This window comes from Mya arenaria, chromosome 5, assembly GCF_026914265.1.
Source record: "Mya arenaria isolate MELC-2E11 chromosome 5, ASM2691426v1".
Classification (NCBI taxonomy): domain Eukaryota; kingdom Metazoa; phylum Mollusca; class Bivalvia; order Myida; family Myidae; genus Mya; species Mya arenaria.
The window spans coordinates 77,001,195-77,022,155 of NC_069126.1; the positions used below are offsets into that span (position 1 = coordinate 77,001,195).

The 20,961-nt window shown below is 36.6% G+C and overlaps 1 protein-coding gene and 1 long non-coding RNA gene across 2 annotated transcripts in view; one reads left to right on the forward strand and one right to left on the reverse strand.

Annotated features, from left to right (window-relative positions):
* The window catches only part of LOC128234785 (periostin-like), a 39,837-nt gene that overhangs the window by 16,449 nt on the left and 2,427 nt on the right, over nucleotides 1–20,961 (forward strand). The window contains exons 6-17 of the mRNA XM_052949302.1: nucleotides 6,482–6,644; nucleotides 7,092–7,206; nucleotides 7,634–7,781; nucleotides 9,016–9,178; nucleotides 9,436–9,550; nucleotides 15,287–15,434; nucleotides 15,619–15,778; nucleotides 15,968–16,085; nucleotides 17,258–17,402; nucleotides 19,217–19,376; nucleotides 19,822–19,966; nucleotides 20,730–20,892. Of these exons, the coding sequence (XP_052805262.1) occupies nucleotides 6,482–6,644; nucleotides 7,092–7,206; nucleotides 7,634–7,781; nucleotides 9,016–9,178; nucleotides 9,436–9,550; nucleotides 15,287–15,434; nucleotides 15,619–15,778; nucleotides 15,968–16,085; nucleotides 17,258–17,402; nucleotides 19,217–19,376; nucleotides 19,822–19,966; nucleotides 20,730–20,892 (1,743 nt within the window). The remainder of the gene's footprint in view (nucleotides 1–6,481; nucleotides 6,645–7,091; nucleotides 7,207–7,633; nucleotides 7,782–9,015; nucleotides 9,179–9,435; nucleotides 9,551–15,286; nucleotides 15,435–15,618; nucleotides 15,779–15,967; nucleotides 16,086–17,257; nucleotides 17,403–19,216; nucleotides 19,377–19,821; nucleotides 19,967–20,729; nucleotides 20,893–20,961) is intronic.
* Nucleotides 837–4,702, reverse strand: LOC128234786 (uncharacterized). The gene is made up of 4 exons (XR_008261036.1): nucleotides 4,464–4,702; nucleotides 3,060–3,138; nucleotides 2,702–2,742; nucleotides 837–2,318 (listed from the first exon to the last, which is right to left on the reverse strand). It is a non-coding gene; the product is annotated as an uncharacterized LOC128234786 (long non-coding RNA).

Here is a 20,961-nt window from a genome sequence, read left to right on the forward strand (position 1 = left end):
AGTCGCATGCTCAAGTCTTGTGATACCCAAACGCAGCTATTGTCCGGGTTAATGTGCTAAGAAGATGTTTGATTATTCATTATAAGGACAACTTATGGTCCCGATGTTATTATCAATTATTACTTTCTACAGTAGACTTTTCAATATGGGTACAGATATTGGTCTGCTTTCAACACATATATGAATGCAATTTTGTCGAAAATAGTTCCAGATCTAAATAATATCGTACGGACTTTGCTTGAACAAATTTATGCACACACGTATGCTAAATGTCTACAATATCAACCGTATTCGACAATCTGTCAAGACAAATTATATGGCCTATCTTACATTTTTGAAACTACTTTTGACAGGGTATGTGCATTTTATTTGGAAGTTGCCGAATATCTATTGACAAATTACATGTTTGCCTGCAGACAAGACTATTACAGGAAATTGCCATACTCGTTCAATGAATGTAACTAAAGTGATGTAGCTTTCTCCTTACAATGTTCTTTATGTACAGTTTTTGGTCATAAGTGTGTCTTTATCGTCGGTCACCCCTCTGGTTTGAAGATAATTAATGCTTGGCTTTTGTCTGCCAGTGCAGAATGTTGTAAGGGCAAATAATAAGTGGGTAATGGTAGCAATAACAACGTAAAAAATTAATTTAATGCGGTATATTAAAGTGATATATCATTTTAAAGGTTACGTCATTACAAACTCAAATATGCACATTTTTCAAAATCCATCAATTTTTGACAGAATTATGGCCCTTTTAATTTTACATTTTTATCAATTTTTCTGCCAAAATAGGTCAAATTCAAAACTTCGGAATTTAAATGAAATAAATAATGTCAAACAACACATTTTGTTTATTTTCTATAAATTTAATACACATTCCTAAATATCAGAACCTAAACAAAGTTTTAAGCAAATTATTCTACTTTAAAACAATGATGAAAAAACGTCCATTTTTAAGAAATTTCAAAATTCCTTTATATTTTGAAGAATGAGCTTGAAAAAGGTAAAAGACAAAGAACATTTACATTCTTCCATTCACTGCTTGACTGTTGCATTTTTACAATTAATAGTATTATAAATAGGAAGATTAAAGGCAAACAAAAAATTAGTTGCCATGGTAACCATTCAATAAAAATACAAAAATGCTTTAAACATCGCTTTTTGTTAAAAAGGAGAATTATGTACATCTTGCCATGATTTGCCTGACAGTTGTAATAAAGGTGAACTTCAACCCATCTAGCAATTCTGAATATTTCAATATAAGTATGAGATTGTCAGCAATTTTCAAGGTTAAATTATAAATATAATTGTATACAAAGTATGACCAAATGATTAACAAATAACAGAAATATTTCATTGACTGAAGCGGACATGCTAAAAAGTATCACATTGAAAATACAAAGTTTTTTAGACAACAATTACAGTTTCTTAAGAAAACTAGACTCTATAGTTACCATGGCAACTGTTTAAAGTGACACTCTTATTCAGTATCAATGCATACATATGTATAACAAACATATACTTTGACTGTTAACCCTTTAACAACTTACTTAATAATTCATTTTGGAAAATATTAAGTATTGATAAAAATAAAGTAACCGTGTATTTAAGCTGAAAAAGCAAAGATATTAAATGATTGGTGAATGCATAAAGATTTACTGTGATCTACTATGATCTCAAATGGTAGAAATACTGTCTTTTATGCACATTTCCTTCAAGTAGAAGTAGGCATCCTTCATTAGAACCATTGTTTTCAACATTTATTCATCCTTTTTGGAATAATAAAACAAAAGTATTAATTGTGGTAAATCTTATGTGGGAGTAAGAGTGCATCTTTAAAAGAACCGACTTTTTTTAAATTGACATGGAAACTATAAACACGAATAATACCAGATAATGTTTAGAAACAAACATAAGGACAATATTTCTGTTTCAAACCAAATTTAAAATACTTTAATTATTGGAATCAAAATGTGCATAGATTTGGAATCATAATGTCCATGCATGTATTTGTAACCATTCATGACAAGTTTTACACATAAAAAGAAAACATTTTATATGGAAACATTTTCACTCTATAATCACTCAAAAAATGAAGGAACTGTTCATGCTGTACAGGGGAAGTGCAGATACTTCTTATTGCAAGAAAATTAATCCTCTTTGCACTACACTGTAATCTTGGATATTGCAGGAATTGAGAGAGAATCTGTGAGACACTTCATGGTATGACTGTTGCATGATAGAACCACTGTCAAATACTGAAAAATACTGTCAAATTACACCAAGCTGTTTTTTTCTCAGAAACCATCATGGGCCTGAAAATATAACAAAGGAATGTGTTGATTTCAATTAATACACATGTTCACAAAAGAAACTACATGCATTCAGTTTATATGGCAACATACATATACAGATGTATACATACAGTGTAAAAAGGTTTTATCACATTTAATTAAGAATACATTATATTACCAGATATTGTCTTAATATTGTCTTAATAAAGTTGACATACATACAGAGAGAAATAAGGATTTTCTAATTTAAAACTTCATACTGTTCAACATTTTTGTCCACTTTTACATAACAAATTACCTTTTCTCTATAATAATTTATTTTTCCTTTCAAAATTATTCCTCAAAAAGTCAACATTATATTTTTAATAGAGCAAATAAATACAATTTGACAAAAAAGTACATACAATTAGGTTACTGAATCTGCATCAGTCAGGTGAGAGTGAAACTGAAAGTAAACAGAAACATAGATAATTATGTATTATTCAGAGAGGGACAACTATGTATATATATATATATGTAATGAGGTTTGATGTCTTACACAGTTTGGTATTTACCAGAATCAATTTAAGAATCAATTCAACTTTACAGCTCAAAAAAATGTCAAAAGCATTTATTTTACAAATAATAAAATATGTCATCATACAAAATGTCAAAGTTTATAAAGAGTTCTCAATAACTTCAGGTATGATTTCAAAGAAAATTAAGCAAATGGCATGTTTATGAGATATTCTCTGGTAAATATGCATCATAGTTCTAAGTTACCTCAGTTCTGCAATCCTTCCCATCATTCTGACTGGCTGAATTTGAGTGGTATGAATGTATTCTATGGCTTTATTTCTCACTGAAAGGAAGAAAAGATTAAATAAAAAAGGGAAAAAAGACTAATAAATGACAAAACTGACCACCATGAATTGGCAGACATACTAATGTGTAAAAATACTCAAAATATTTAGTCAAAAAGGAGAACAGCCATTTATGGAATTGAAGTTTAAAATAATTTCAAATGAATAATCAAAACATTGAGTTGAAAATTAATGACAGCAATTGAAATCCTATCATAACAGGAATTCCAATAAATCTGAAGACAAATAATGTTTGAAAAGTTGAATAATTTTTACAGAGAGTGATTTTATAATCCAAGTAACTATACAGAACATAAAAATGTTTCCTGAAATTTACACATTAAAACATTGATATGTTGAAATTTGAAACTTTCCAATTATTATTTAAGTATAAGTTACTTATTGATAATGTATGATCTATAAACAATTAAAATTGGTAGGCATCCAATTAACTGTTTAGAAGATTAAAAAAATGCTTACTTTCTTAGTTTCAATTGTGAAATGCCTATATAAGCCAGCCAGCCTGCATTTTTCTTATTAACCAATAAAACACTAAATGGAAACTTGGCGTTGTAATTTGATTAATTGGGTTTTGGTTGTCGAGCTCTTTTAAGTTATTTAATATGAATTTGTCGGTCAATGCCCGTTGCAGAAACATGCGCATAAACAATAACAAACTTCAGCTTGACAGATTCTTAATTAATAATATAGAATGGCTTAATAAAAATAACTGCCAATTCTCCAATAGTTTATTTACATTTTTAAAACCGAAAGTGCCAGATCCTTAAAGAACCCGGTCTGTTTATTTCATTAAAACCAATCACAATATTGCAAATGTCTTATTTATTCAAATTATAAAACATTTGACCAATGTTCATGCAAAAAATTGGCAACCCCTATAAATAGCATTCTAAATATAATAAAACAATGATATGCATAAACCTACCTCAATGTTTACTCAAAATAAATTACTATTTACAGAGGTTGGCATTTAAAAAGTAAACAAAAATCACTTCCTGGTTAATTCGGATACTCTCGGCTTTTAAGGTTGCATGCCTTATGAGTCATCAAATTGTTCTTGTTTTTGGCCACTCTCAGAAACGATGTGTTTATAAATAGCCCTTGCGGAAAAATGCGACAGATTACTGAATCAAATGGATAGTATCACTGTGTAGATAAATGAATGAATTTTCAGAAATTCGATGATGCATTGTTGTTCTCTTTCGATTTGGACCTATAATTCAGCATGTTTTATCCCCTGTTTCAGTTTTTGTCAAAATAAAAGCAGAAAATATACATAATAATTCATTAAAGTTATACTCACCGATGCAGGAGACGTCAATGTATCCTTGTAAAGTCATTGACAATCAAAACAATTCTTAAAATATCCGAAATCGAAAGTATAAAATGACAGTCAAAACGTCCCAAGACCGGCAGAAAAACGACATATTACAAAAAATGCTTGTGAAACTTTTTGCTCGTTTTATTTTGTTTCACATAATTAGATAAAACCCGTACTACAGTTGATAGATAATTTATTCATGATTATTTTGGTACCATTTTCGGCGTAAGTATAAATGTTTGCAGGAGTAATATCCATTGGAGTGAGGAGTGGTATTAGCATTGTGCAGAATAGGGAAGTGTAAAAAACGACGTTACGTTGTTATTGCTACTAATGGCCCATATTGACGTTCGATGTTCCATTATGTTCCGATGAAGCGGTTACGGCAGGTGTTCCAAAAAGAAGGTTAAAAGTTTGAATAATTTCTTACTGGAATGAGTTAAGCTGAACCAATTATGTGACTGGCAAGAATAGGTATTAAACATACACATATGTTGACTGAACATGTTGAAACTATATACATGTACTTTTGTAAAACAAGTCCAATGATAATTTCAGTTCAGAAGGGAACGATGTTTTACAATTTTTACCACTCAAGCCTCGTTGGCTCGAATTCGCTTGGATTGTATTCCTCGTTTGCTCGAACTTGATGTGAAAGACTGATTTCTTAAACTGAATGAAAGCATTCCCGCTTAGCTCGAATTTTCCGAGGCTAACGGGTCTCGACTGTATATACATGATAGGAATGATAACGAGACTCGTTTGGGGAAATCTCCTCGCTTCCATACACAATGTACAATATATATTCACACTATGAGGTAAAGTAAAGCAAGGCATTGTGTGCTAACTTGTATTACTGAGCAAGCCTCCTTTCTTCGCTCATAGTGACACCAAGGAACATTGGCGTCCTTCAGTTCATGTTGTAAAAAGAATAGAAGATAAAATGAGTTGATAAAATGTTACATAAGTGTAACATAAGATTTTATTAATGTTTTTATTTCTCTGATTAAAAAAATAAAGACATTCTATTATAAAGTGGTATATATGTAAAAAAAATGCTATAAGCATTGTATTGTCTTTTCATAAATGCAATTAAAGAATGGAATGAAGGTCGCACATTCATTAATGGGCAACATGAGTGACATGGTCATAAATTCCTAAGGGATTAAGGGGCTTCATAACACCTTTGAAAGTGACAGTTAATTAAAGTTGTAATACCTTGATGGCCATTCCAAACTATGAGCAGCTTGATAATTTTGTGTATGATTTTCCGGATATAAAACCAAACAAAAAATATATTTTATTTTATTTATTTATACCCCAAATAACGTAAGTTTTAGATAATACATTATCAAGAACTAAAATCAAACTGTACTGAAATAGCAATATGGTACTACAAAAAATGTTTCGACTGTTGAACTTTGTACATAACATATGTGAATTCGCTAAAATATATAATATCCTTTTAGAATAATACAACAATTATTTGGGGTAACCAGGCATCAAAATCTTACTTTACTGTACCATTGTTAATGTTCTGAATATTTTAGCATATTGAAAAACACTAACCACCAAGTGCTTAAAGGAAAGTGTAACAAATAGGACAAACACATCTTTAATTGTATTTCAATAACAATTTGTTAAGTTTCTTTGCAAAAAACAATGAAAAAGACAACACCTGGCTGACAAAAATAAAAGGTGTTGAAAAGTCTTTGATATAGGGTTAAAAAGTCTTCAATATGGCTATTAAAATAGTTCAACTAGGGTTTGAAATTCTTTGATTTAGGGGTTGAACAGTCCAAACAGGTAGGAGTTGAAAGTCTTTAAAATAGGGGTTGAAGAGTCCAAGGGCTGAAAAGTCTTCGTTTTGAGAAGGGGTTGAAAAGTCTTGGGGTTGAAAAGTCCTGCTCCCTATTATAATTAATACATTAATTTGATTCTTGTCAGACCAAACACCATTGTAAATGATGTGCACATGTTCTATTTAACCTGTTTTGCAGTTTCATGGCGGGCAACATCGGTGTCCTAGAGAAGGAGTTATCTGAGCGTTTGGGCGACCCGGTGCGGAAGATGACGTTATTCCTGCCCACTGACGACGCTTTCGCCAAGCTCCCGCAGGACAAACAGCTCCAGATGGACGGCAACGGCACACATATCTCTAGGGTGAGGAAATGTGTTCTTTGAAATTAGTTTTGTTTTATTTATGTCAGTTTTTTTACAGAAATACTATGCTGAATACTACATTCACCGTCATAATAGATGTTAAAATATTAATTTTGTTCGTTTTTGAAGATGTCTTTATAGATTCTTTAATTAATGACGACGTTTGGCAAAAATCCATTGAGGTTCAAACGTATATAACAGTCTGTGTTATTCTTCGTTCGTTTTTTACTAATATATTTGAATGCATGTTGATGTCGCGAATACGAATCAAAGTACCTATGACACTGTAGTTCTGTGGCTCGATTCAGTGCTCTCAGTGTTGTTCATTTTCAATATTTTTAATTGAATATACTATTGGTGCGCATGCACGCCAAATAGTCTGATCGAACTAGACTCAAGGAAATTAAAATGTTTAGCTTTTGCATGATTGTACAATTTCTCCTACAGCTGTACCGGGATCACATGGTTATGTACGGCGAGCGGGACGTTGATTCATTCCAGGATGGTGAGACATTCTCCACCGCCGACGGACAGATACTCACCATCCGGCGGATACACAAAGGTAAGTAGTGCTGTGAGTTCACCCGTCGTACATGAACGACAGAATTCCAAATCAAGGGATTTGATCCCCCACGGCTTTCTAGAATAATCACTAAACTGAAGCATGACAAGCCTCACAACTGAGAGATGTGTCTGCATTCAGATACACACGACCGGGCATTTTTGGACCCGCCGTTTCAAGAAAGTATAAGTCGTAAATTGATTGTTCTATCGCCATACCGGTTTGTGTTTGCTATATATTTGGGTGAACTGAACATCGCCATCAAAGTTTTTTAAACAAAGTTAAAGAATGTGAATGAACTCACCTTTTTGCCGTTTTTGACGTCCCCAAAAAAATATGATTTTTAAGTAACTTTTAAAATCACTTTTTGTAACAGGACGCCGACGTTCAGATATAAAAGCTTACCCTTACATGTCTCATCCATCAGATATCTACGTGGAAGGCGGGGGTGTGCGGGCCAAGATCACCATCGGTGATATTGGCTGTACGAATGGCGTCGTCCACCTAGTGAACAGCGTTCTATTCCAGCGGGATTTCACCATCTGGGACGCCGTTCAGGGCAATAGTCAGCTCAGGTATTCATATACGTGTATAGATATGCTACAATAAGTCCACTTCTGTGAACGGTCATGTGGTAGATCTAAGGCCCGGCTAGGTCACAAGGCCATTGCGATAATGTTAAATGTAAATTAAAGGCGGATAATTTTTTGTAAAATGTTGCTATTGAAAAAAGCAATCCAAATGAGTGCAGATGGGTCTGCTGGGAATAAGTAACTGCTTTTACGCGGAAGATTCCGGCGGGTTCATGTAGGGAAGCATAATGAAGGAATGGGTAATAACTAATCACATTCTGGAAATTTGCCCTACATTTCAATTAAATATATGAAAGCAAAATTAAAGTAATGTCGTTCAATATGTCAGTGTCGGTCCCAAACCATACGCCTTTCGTCTATATTCAAACATCCCGTGGCGTAGCTTATTGCCCTGTAGTCCTTTAAAAACAGGGCCGTTAGAACAACGGCATCAAATCAGGTCCGTTGGGACAACAACGTATTTAAATGTCAGACGCAGACAGAGAGAATAGATTAAAATACAGCTTTACCAGAGAAATAAACGTAATCTTTCAGATTTTGTGACCTTCGTGCATTCGCCAGTAGGTTCTTGTTATAATTGTATTATACTGATATTCGATAGCTAGTTTTATTTTGTCGCACTCCAAGGACGACCTTTATGTTCAGTGTGGGAAATAAGTGCGCAGCAGGTATTATAAGTTAATGTTACGAATGAATAACTGTTAATTCCCGGTACAATTTTAGTACAATAACTGCATGGAATAAATGCCCTCAGAAGATAGTAGCAACAGTAATTCCGCGAAATTGTTTCCTAATTATTCACAGAATGCAGGCAATGTTATGCAGATTATTATTGCCTTGAAATTGATACCGTACTTCGGTCGACAAGTAATGAGTGATAAATGAATATTGATTAAATAAACCAAAATTATACTGTTTTTGCTGGAACATGAGTTGTCATTATTTCCCACAACGGACTGCATATAATATAACGATTAAATGTGTGTAAGAAAATGATAAAAAAAATATATTAATGTGCCCAATACGTTTGAAGTCTGTGGCCATGACACGGTTGATTTGAAATGGCTGCCTTGATGCATACATTCATCCTGAGGAGTGCAACACATTACACCAGCTATTACATTACTGTGTTTTACATTATATTTAAAGTATTTTAATTATTTCTAAAGAATAAACACACTTGTACATTTACATTTATAATAAATCTCCTTTTTAGGGAGATGCGAGACTTCATCAGCCTGAGCGCAGAACTGATGCGGACGCTGGGCGACACCGGAAGTGGTCCACTGACGGCGTTGCTAGTGAGCGACGCCGCAGTCCACCGCCTTCCCCAGGACACGCGCCTCTACCTTCAACACAACGCAAACATCCTACTCGAGGTAGAGTTGAAACCCTTGCTTTGTGATGTGAAACAAACAAAATTGAGTTAGTTCCGCTTTAAAACTAAGGAACTTAAAAAACTGCTGAAATCTAGTAAAGAGACGCCAGAAAATGACTTACATTTTATGGAAAAGCAGTACATAACTTGTATACTGAACGTTTTTGTGGGTGGCATTGTATCCCAGATATTGCTTAAATTGGATATTTCTTTTTAACATGCACCTTAAAACGTTTTGTTTTGTGTTGTTTCCTGTAGGCGGTACACGGATCAATCGCCCACGGGGTGATCCTGAGCTCCACCCAGATCCCACAGGAACAGGAAGTGACAACTCTGTCGGGGAGAACCATCACACTATATAACACCGAGCACGGTCGGTACTCCATTGTAATGCTTGATCTAGTAACACTGAACACTGAATACAAGAATAATACATAAACCTCACTCGGCCGTCTCTAGAAGCTTGCTTCAATGTAATCAAACAATAGCTCAAATGATCCCTTCTACACTGATTAATTGACCCCTTGTACAATGATTAATTGACCCCATCTACAATTATTAGTTAACCCCATCTACAATAATGAATTGACCCCTTCTACGATGGATGATGAATTGACCCCTTGCTCAATGATTAATTGACCCCATCTACAATGATTAATTGACCCTATCTACAATGAAAGATTGACCCCATGTACAATGAGGAATTGACGCTTTCTACAATGGTGAATTGACCGCTTGTACAATGATTAATTGACCCCTTCTACGATGATGAATTGACCTCATCTACAATGATTAATTGAACCCATGAACAATGATTAATTGACCCCATCTACAATGATGAATTGAACCCATCTACAATGATAAATTGACCCTATATACAATGAGAAATTGACCCCTTCTTTAATAATGAATTGACCCCTTCTACAAAATGATGAATTGACCCCTTCTACAATGACGAATTGACCCAATCAACAATGATCAATTGACCCCATCTACAATGATTATTTGACCCCATCTACAATGATGATTTGACCCATTCTACGTTGATGAATTGACCCATTGTACAATGATTGATTGACCCCATCTACAATGATAAATTGACCCCATCTACAATGATGAATTGACCCCATCTACGATGATTAATTGACCCCATCTACAATAATAAACTAACCCCATCTACAATGATGAATTGACCAAATCTACGATGATGAATTGACCCCTTGTACAATGATTAATTGACCCCATCGACAATGATTAGGTAACCCCATCTACAATGATAAATTGACCCCATCTTCAATGATGAATTGACCCCCATCTACAATGACGAATTGACCCCATCTACAATGATAAATTGACCCCATCTTCAATGATGAATTGACCCCCCCATCTACAATGATGAATTGACCCCATCTACGATGATGAATTGACCCCATCTACAATGATAAACTGACCCCATCTACAATGATGAATTGACCCTATCTACAATGATGAATTGACCCCATCTACAATGATTAATTGACCCCGTCTACAATGATGAACTGACGTCATCTACAATGATGAATTGACCAAATCTACGATAATGAATTGACCCCTTGTACAATGATTAATTGACCCCATCTACAATGATTAGGTAACCCCATCTACAATGATAAATTGACCCCATCTTCAATGATGAATTGACCCCCATCTACAATGACGAATTGACCCCATCTACAATGATAAATTGACCCCATCTTCAATGATGAATTGACCCCCCATCTACAATGATGAATTGACCCATCTTCAATGATGAATTGACCCCATCTACAATGATGAATTGACTTCATCTACGATGATGAATTGACCCCATCTACAATGATAAACTGACCCCATCTACAATGATGAATTGACCCTATCTACAATGATGAATTGACCCCATCTACGATGATTAATTGACCCCGTCTACAATGATGAACTGACGTCATCTACAATGATGAATTGACCAAATCTACGATAATGAATTGACCCCTTGTACAATGATTAATTGACCCCATCTACAATGATTAGGTAACCCCATCTACAATAATGAATTGACCCCTTTTACGATGGATGATGAATTGATCCCTTGCTCAATGATTAATAGACCCCATCTACAATGATTAATTGACCCTATCTACAATGAAAGATTGACTCCATGCACAATGAGGAATTTACGCGTTCTACAATGATGAATTGACCGCTTGAACAATGATTAATTGACCCCTTCTACGATGATGAATTGCCCCATCTACAATGATTAATTGGCCCCATGAACAATGATGAATTGACCCCATCTACAATGATTAATTGACCCCATTTACATTGATTAATTGGCCCCATGAACAATGATGAATTGACCCCATCTACAATGATTAATTGACCCTATATACAATGAGAAATTGACCCCTTCTTTAATAATGAATTGACCCCTTCTACAAAATGATGAATTGACCCCTTCTACAATGACGAAGTGACCCCATCTACAATGATAAACTGACCCCATCTACAATGATAAACTGACCCCATCTACAATGATGAATTGACCCAATCTACAATGATGAATTGACCCCATCTACGATGATTAATTGACCCCTTCGACAATGATAAAATGACCCCATCTACAATGATGAATTGACCATATCTACAATGATGAATTGACCCCTTCTATGATGATTAATTGACCCCATCTACAATGAAAAATTGACACCATCTACAATGAATGATTGACCCCATCTACAGTGATGAATTGACCCCATCTATAATTGACCCCATCTACAATGATTAATTGACACCTTTTACAATGATGAATTGCCTCCACCTTCAATGATCAATTGACCCATCTACAATGATTAATTGACACATTTTACGATGATGAATTGACCCCATCTACAATGATGAATTGACCCCATCTTCAATCATGAATTAATCCCTATTACGATGATAAATTGACCCCTTGTACAATGAATTGACCCTTCTACGATGATGAATTGACCCCTTGTACAATGATTAATTGACCACAATGTTTAAACTAAGCCAAGTACCAATAACCAGTTCAGTTTCAATAAATATTACTTTGTGCGTCATGTGAGTTTGGATTGTGGTCACCAAGTCGGACAAGTGGGTATCCTCCGGGTACTCCGGTTTTCCTCACATCACTAGACTACACTCTCGCGTAAAATCATGCCAACGAGAGCGATTAATATAATGTTGTAATAATTTGTTTCACAATTGTTGTAGAATATATAAGTTTAAACTAATACATATCTTGCTTTTGAAAATTTCTTCAGCTTAGCCATTTTGCTGTTCTTTTAAAAACATCATATGCTGTCTGTTGACCATTAGTTGAATTGCAGTAGTTTCCTTATACTTAGGCGTATACGCGGTTGGTGGTTATAAGTTAATTCCAGTGGTTTGCTTTATATTCGGGCGCATGGGCGGTTGGTGGCCATTAGCTCAATCCCAGTAGTTTGCCTTATATTCAGGCGTGTGGACTTGGTTGCCATTAACTCAATCCCAGTAGTTTGCTTTATATTCACGCGTGTAGGCGGTTGGTTGCCATTAACTCAATCCCAGTAGTTTGCTTTATATTCAGGCGTGTACGCGGTTGGTTGCCATTAACTCAATCCCAGTAGTTTGCCATATATTCAGGCGTGTGGGCGGTTGGTGGCCATAAGTTTTTTTCCCAGTAGTTTGCCTTATATTCAGGCGTGTAGGCGGTTGGTTGCCATTAACTCAATCCCAGATGTTTGTTTTATATTCAGGCGTGTAGGCGGTTGGTTGCCATTAACTCAATCCCAGTAGTTTGCCTTATATTCAGGCGTGTACGTGATTGGTGGCCATTAGTTCAATCTCAGTAGTTTGCCTTATATTCAAGCGTATACGCGGTTGGTGGCCATTAGTTCAATCCCAGTAGTTTGCCTTATATTCAGGCGTGTACGCGGCTGTTGGCCATTAGTTCAAACCCAGTAGTTGCCTAATACTCAGGCGTGTAGGCGATTGGTGGTCAGTAGTTCAATTCCAGTAGTTTGTATTTTATTCAGGCGTATACGCGGTTGGTGGTCAGTAGTTCAGTCCCGGTAGTTTGACTTATACTCAGGCGTGTAGGCGGTTGATGGTCAGTAGTTCAGTCCCAGTAGTTCGCCTTATATTAACGCGTGTATGCGGTTGGTTGCCATTAACTCAATCCCAATAGTTTCAGTAGTTTACCATATATGCAGGCGTCTATGTGGTTTGTGGCCAGTAGTTCAATCCCAGAAATTCGCCTTATATGCAGGCGTGTACGCGGTTGGTGGCCAGTAATTCAATTCCAGTAGTTTGCCTTATCATAAGGCATGTACGCAGGTGACCAGTTATTCAAGTTCAATCCAAGTGTTTTGCCTTGTATTCAGGCGTGTACGCGGTTGGTAGGTGTGTACGCGGTTGGTAGTTCAATACAAGTGTTTTGCCTTGTATACAGGCGTGTACGCGGTTGGTAGGTGTGTACGCGGTTGGTAGTTCAATACAAGTGTTTTGCCTTGTATTCAGGCGTGTACGCGGTTGGTAGTTCAATCCAAGTGTTTTGACTGATATTCAGGCGTGTACGCGGTTGGTAGTTCAATACAAGTGTTTTGACTGATATTCAGGCGTGTACGCGGTTGTTAGTTCAATACAAGTGTTTTGCCTTATATTCAGGCGTGTACGCGGCTGTTAGTTCAATACAAGTGTTTTGCCTTATATTCAGGCGTGTACGCGGCTGTTAGTTCAATCCAAGTGTTTTGCCTTATATTCAGGCGTGTACGCGGCTGTTAGTTCAATCCAAGTGTTTTGCCTTATATTCAGGCGTGTACGCGGTTGTTAGTTCAATACAAGTGTTTTGCCTTATATTCAGGCGTGTACGCGGTTGTTAGTTCAATACAAGTGTTTTGCCTTATATTCAGGCGTGTACGCGGTTGTTAGTTCAATACAAGTGTTTGCCTTATATTCAGGCGTGTACGCGGTTGTTAGTTCAATCCAAGTGTTTTGCCTTATATTCAGGCGTGTACGCGGTTGTTAGTTCAATACAAGTGTTTTGCCTTATATTCAGGCGTGTACGCGGTTGTTAGTTCAATACAAGTGTTTTGCCTTATATTCAGGCGTGTACGCGGTTGTCAGTTTAATACAAGTGTTTTGCCTTATATTCAGGTGTGTACGCGGTTGTTAGTTCAATACAAGTGTTTTGCCTTATATTCAGGCGTGTACGCGGTTGTTAGTTCAATACAAGTGTTTTGCCTTATATTCAGGCGTGTACGCGGTTGGTAGTTCAATACAAGTAATTTGCCTTATATTCAGGCGTGTACGCGGTTGGTAGTTCAATCCAAGTGTTTTGCCTTATATTCAGGCGTGTACGCGGTTGTTAGTTCAATACAAGTGTTTTGCCTTATATTCAGGCGTGTACGCGGTTGTTAGTTCAATACAAGTGTTTTGCCTTATATTCAGGCGTGTACGCGGTTGTTAGTTCAATCCAAGTGTTTTGCCTTATATTCAGGCGTGTACGCGGTTGGTAGTTCAATCCAAGTGTTTTGCCTTATATTCAGGCGTGTACGCGGTTGGTAGTTCAATCCAAGTGTTTTGCCTTATATTCAGGCGTGTACGCGGTTGTTAGTTCAATACAAGTGTTTTGCCTTATATTCAGGCGTGTACGCGGTTGTTAGTTTAATACAAGTATTTTGCCTTATATTCAGGCGTGTACGCGGTTGTTAGTTCAATCCAAGTGTTTTGCCTTATATTCAGGCGTGTACGCGGTTGTTAGTTCAATCCAAGTGTTTTGCCTTATATTCAGGCGTGTACGCGGTTGTTAGTTCAATCCAAGTGTTTTGACTGATATTCAGGCGTGTACGCGGTTGGTAGTTCAATCCAAGTGTTTTGACTGATATTCAGGCGTGTACGCGGTTGGTAGTTCAATACAAGTGTTTTGCCTTAAATTCAGGCGTGTACGCGGTTGTTAGTTCAATACAAGTGTTTTGCCTTAAATTCAGGCGTGTACGCGGTTGTTAGTTCAATACAAGTGTTTTGCCTAAAATTCAGGCGTGTACGCGGTTGGTAGTTCAATCCAAGTTGTTTGCCTCATATGCAGGTGTGTACGCGGTTGGAAGCCGTATCAGAGCCAACGTGGTTATCGAGGACATCTGGTGTTCAAACGGCGTTCTCCACGTCACCGACAACCTGCTTCACGTGCCAACGCGCAACATCTTGAACGAGATTCAGGCACAACCGGGACTCAGGTGAGATCTACCATTAAATTTCTTCGAAAAAAATGTTTCATAGAAAACCGCTCTCGGGCTTACTTGAATTACACTATGTTAAAATATTGTGTTATTTGCCGTAAAGGGATGTATTCTTCATATGATAACAATCACTGTCGTAAAAAATTAACGAGTTTAATTCACGATTCTTTCTATCCCACAGTGTGATGGGCGGGGTGTTGCAGGCGTACCCGACCATCATGACGGCACTTGAGAACACAGACCGGATGTGGACAATGTTTGTTCCCGGTGACGAGGCCTTCACAGACATGCCCACCCATCGGGCCCTGGCGCTCTCTGACAGGCCCTGGTACCTAGCTCAGGTACGTGAAGTTTCGCATTCTGGTATGCGTCAAGCGAAGGGTTCCTAACAGTTCGATACGGGTGTAAAATGTATTTAAATAAGCAACCATAATACTGTTATAATCAGAACCAATGATTAACTTACTTTTTAATTGTTAACTATTACTGCCATCATTGTAATGTTTGGTTAATGTATTTTCCCATTTCAGCTTCTGAACAACACCCTGATTCCGGGAGCAAACTCCTACCTTGAGGAGTATGGGGACTACACGAGATTCACTTCCGCCATCGGTTCCCCGCTCTTCGTCGTGAAGGAGCAAGACAGAGGTACGTAACTCTCACGTGACTTGATAATGGTAACTTTGGTGACGTCACTATGACACTACATGAGAGTTCATACTATGTGACTTTTGTGTTTTAGTTAGTGGAAAGCGTTATTATTAGTCCATACTAGTGAAAACCCGTTTTATATGACAAAGAAGTGCAAAGCAAGCGAAGCGAGAAACCTATTCTTTGTAACTGAAGTTTTACATGGTATGTTCTAAATGTCTCAGATTGTAACCTGTTTTTTTCATCAGTCGGGAAACCAAATAATGACGTCATATCTGTTAAGTTGTAAAAATACAAATCTGACGTATGCACTATTTTAAATGATATTGCACTTATTTTCTTAAATCGGAAATAGTTGACCTGGCATGTTATCCAGCTGTTCCTGTTTTATTTCTGGACCAAGTCCCTATAGACCACAGCATCGTTTAATTTTGAGTTGAATGACATGTTCTTGAAAGGAACTACATTTTGTACAATTCTACGTTTTTTGTTGTTGTTTTTTTCAGTTATTGTTTTCAAAACTACGCGCTCGAGTATTTGCGTAACGCTATGTAACGCTGCATGCTGTTATGCGCCGTTACAACGCTAGGTACGCCACTGATGTACATGTACTAGTGTTTCCCTTCCCCGCTCGGCTTTATCTTAAATATTTTTTCCTATTCAATCGTCTGTACACGCAGCTTCCAGGGGCATTTCCAGAATTTGACTTTAGAGGGGGCGTAACTTAGGGGCGTAACCGTTTGACTTGCGCCGCTCCCTCTTAACTGAAATGTATGTGGTTTAAAATGTTGGCAGGGGTGCTTTGGGGGTACTCCTATAGAAAAATATTTGGAAATGAATCTAGTCCGAAATGGCGTATTTTGGAGATATTTAATTACTTTTTTCTCTTATACTGAAATAAAAAAGTAAAATATGTGACGATTATTATTTAGTATTTTTGGGTGCGAGGGGGGGGGGTTGGAAATGTGCTTAACTATAACTTCAAAAGCGTGAAAAAAGGCTGAATTGTAAGTTATACTATAGGTATACATGTTCTCTAGACTACATGTATATAGGTATGTATCGTGCTGTCTATGTACTTATTGAGATAATACAGAATTTGCGTGCTATGTGTACTTACACATTTAACCATCTCAGACGAAAATTACACGCTTGCTTCTGTCTTCCAGTGTACGCTAACGTAAACAATGTGCGGGGAACCGTGACACGTGCAAACATCCGTTGCACGAACGGCCTCATCCACGTGGTAGACACGTTTCTCGGATTCCCCTTCTACACAGTTGCTGAGGTGTTCGAACGCACGCATGAACTTAAGTAAGCAGGGAATTCTAAGACTTTTGAAGCCATATCATATGAAACACATGCAGGTTTTTAACATAAAATTTTGTATATTCAATAAAAGCAATGAAAATGAAAAAAAAAATCAGATATTATGTTAATGGTCGGCAGCTTGGCAAAAGTTGATTGAAGAACCAAAATTAAATTAAATGTTTTCAAAAAATAATTTCTATTTATTTTTGCGGTTCAATATTTAATAAGCATGATTCATATATCTGTTGCAACATGAAAAGCTGTAATTGGGAGTTGAGCATTTTTACGAAAGATTATATTATCAGATTTCCAATCAAAAAAGCATTTACGTTTTCCCGGAAATGTCTTAATACAAAAAGAATATGGTTGTGAATCAATTGTATCGGAACTGCCCAATCAATATGTATTGTGGCTTTGTGATGATTGTAGCTATTTCAAATAAGATATATGCATTTTTGTAACCCGGAAATGAATTTCATCCACGAAATTTCATTATATTTCTGAATAATTTTCTTATTTGACAAGATATCATCAAGATCGCTCAAGACATTGTTGAATACTGCAATTGTCTGGGGCATTTTGACATTTAAAACGAAGTACTAATTACGATAGACTTTTCCGTAATTATGTGAATGCTTTTGATACAAAATCTAATAAAAAATCTTCTTTTGTAAAATTTGTTTAACTCCCAATTAACCCAAAACATGGCGCCAGGAATATATGTTTCACTGCTAAAACAGATCGTTCCTCAAAACTTAATAAAAACATGTGTTTTTAAACGTTTTAGTTTTTTACCTTCCCCACCCACTTTTGCATCGCTGCCGGCCCTTAATATAGACTATGGCCAGTCAGATACACTCGGAAATGACGTTTTCTGAAAACCAATCCTGATTATGAAGTTATATTCTGTTTTCGTACTAATACTACAAAATTACTTCTTATATGAGCCATTATCCATATCTGTATGTTTATAGTATACTTAAATGTGAATATGTAGAATAATAAACATAAATGTTCGTCCATGCACGAACTTCTGTCTTTCTGCCAACGCAATACCCTCTTGGTGCATGGACGACCCATAAATCTTCACTAGCTCTCCTTGTCTTGTATTAAGACAGAATCTGCTAGTATTATTAAATTAAGAAAACATGATAACATTCAGATCCTCTGCATCGTCACGTTTTCAGATAATTACATTAAATTATATGCATTTTTAGACAAATATCCCACGAACTATTTTTTTTAAAATGGAACATGTTTTGATATTTAAGTTAGCACCGGTAGAGCAACTTATTTGTAAAATGATTTTTTGCCCAAGAGCAGTGTGACGATATTAATTCTTGTTATTATAGAAGCAGTGGCGTAGCTACATATAGGCCTTGTAGGCCCGGGCCTATAACTTTTTTGGAAAATGATAAATTTGAATAACCCAAAAATGCAACAAAAACTAATAACTACGCAAACACTTTGAACAACTCGAAAGTTTTTGTTTTATTTTAACGAAAACAAGTCTGGTCTGTTTTTCAAACTACATGCACGGTGTATTGCTTGGTTTTATTGTAATCATTGCAAGTATTAATGAGTGTGTGTAATGTGCATGTAAAAGTCCCCAAACTCACATAGAATCATCGGGCCTACAAGTGTTTAGGCCCTAGCTACGCCCCTGAGAAGTTATAATAGGTTTTGATATAATTATTTGATTTAATTCAAGCCTAATGTTACTCTCGATGTTACCCGTGTTTTTAGTGTTCTTGACAATATACCCATGTAAGATTAAAGTCTTATATTGAAGTGTGTTTGGGTTTGGTTGGTTTCAGGCCGTTTTACGACCTGATATCGGGTATAGACGATTTCTACACGTGGTCAGACGCTCCTAACACCAATTTGACGTTGCTTGTGCCCAGTGCCGCCTTCATGGCCAGCCTGTCAGACTTTCACCGGACCTTTATAGAGTCAGAGCCGGGTATGGATCGCAAGGTTGGTGGAAGTCTTACTTGTCTAGTCTATAATCAGTGAAAGAAGACTCGGACTCACCAATCAGGTTTGTGTCGAACGTTTGTTGTTGGATCAAGTTCCAATTCTCTAGCATTTACCAAAATTATTATGATCAAATGCATTTAGATGTAGCTTTTCGTCCTGTGACATAGATGAGGTCCAACTCGAGAGGTGAATGCGATAAGGTTCTATCTTCCTTTTATTTCATGTCACTTAGAAACTTTTGGCATTCACCTCTCGAACTGCAAATAAGTATCGTCTCTAATATTTTTTTCTGAAAACATTGACATACATTGTCACGCGTTGTCTTTCTAGAAAGCTGACACTGAACCAAGTGGTCCACATTACTCGCGTCTTCCTCGCCGAGAATTGATACAATAATTCCTTAAAGATCATCCCCGATATCGTATACATTGTATTATTGTAGATCTTCAACTGTCACGCCATCCCCTCTGTCTCGTTAAGCCAGCTGTACCTTAACCAAGTGTTCCACACCAGTCGGGTCTTCCTCACCGAGAACAGATACAACATAACCTTCACGCTCATAGACGTCCACTCATCTGATCATAAAGGTAAAATATATCTTTAGGTGTTGTTTTACCACATTTTCGGGCTGCGGGTTATCAAATTTCTTTCTATATTGCGCTTTTTTCATATTTTTGAGACTTTCATGACATTAATAGTGAACTTAGTTTCGAAGTAGATAACATTTAAACTGCTCATCACAGCCTCTGTTGTTGTTTTTATACTCGATCGTGTACTGATGTTCACGGGTAAAGTGGTATCAGTTCGTGTTAGATATTGACCTTGTCTACGTTGGAAATAACCTATTAAAAAGCTTTATGTAGATTAAGTAAATGAGGTCCTGATCTGTGCATATGTAAAGCTATCAAACAAATGCTCCAAGTGTTGTTTTACTTATGCCTACCTAAAACAAGGGCATCCGAAATATGGCGACCAGCGACTTGAGTGAATCAATTCGTAACCGAATTTAATACTAAATCTTCCATTTGGTATTTTACCATATAGTCCTTCCTGATGAAGATGCCAGGTGTTAGGACTCTCAGTCCTTTGATCTGCATGTGTTTGTTTGCTGCTACATAAATCATTTGGGCAATTATTCGCTGTGCCTCAGACAAACTGTAGTAAATATTGACGTATTACGTTACCTTTGAAAAATGGTTTATAGCTTTACGTTAACGCTTGGCGTATCCAGCCCCGCGCATTTTCATGTTCTTGATTGCTCTAATTGAGGCAATAGAAATCTGAGTCACTTACATTAGGCTTAAAATGTAAGCTCATTTGAAATCAAATACACCTTATGTTCCTCCCCAGCGACAACGTCCGTGGATATAGGGTTTACGAATCTCCGGCACACATTCGACCTAGTCAGTGACGGTATCGGCTGTAGTAACGGCGTCATCTACGTCATTGACGGCTTCCTCAACTTTCCCCTCCACGATACACTGTATGAGATTAAAAACCAGCCGGATATCAGGTGAGCATATAAGCATGTGTTGACTTGAACTTAGGTGAAGATATGGACTATGTCCCATATCCTAGTGGG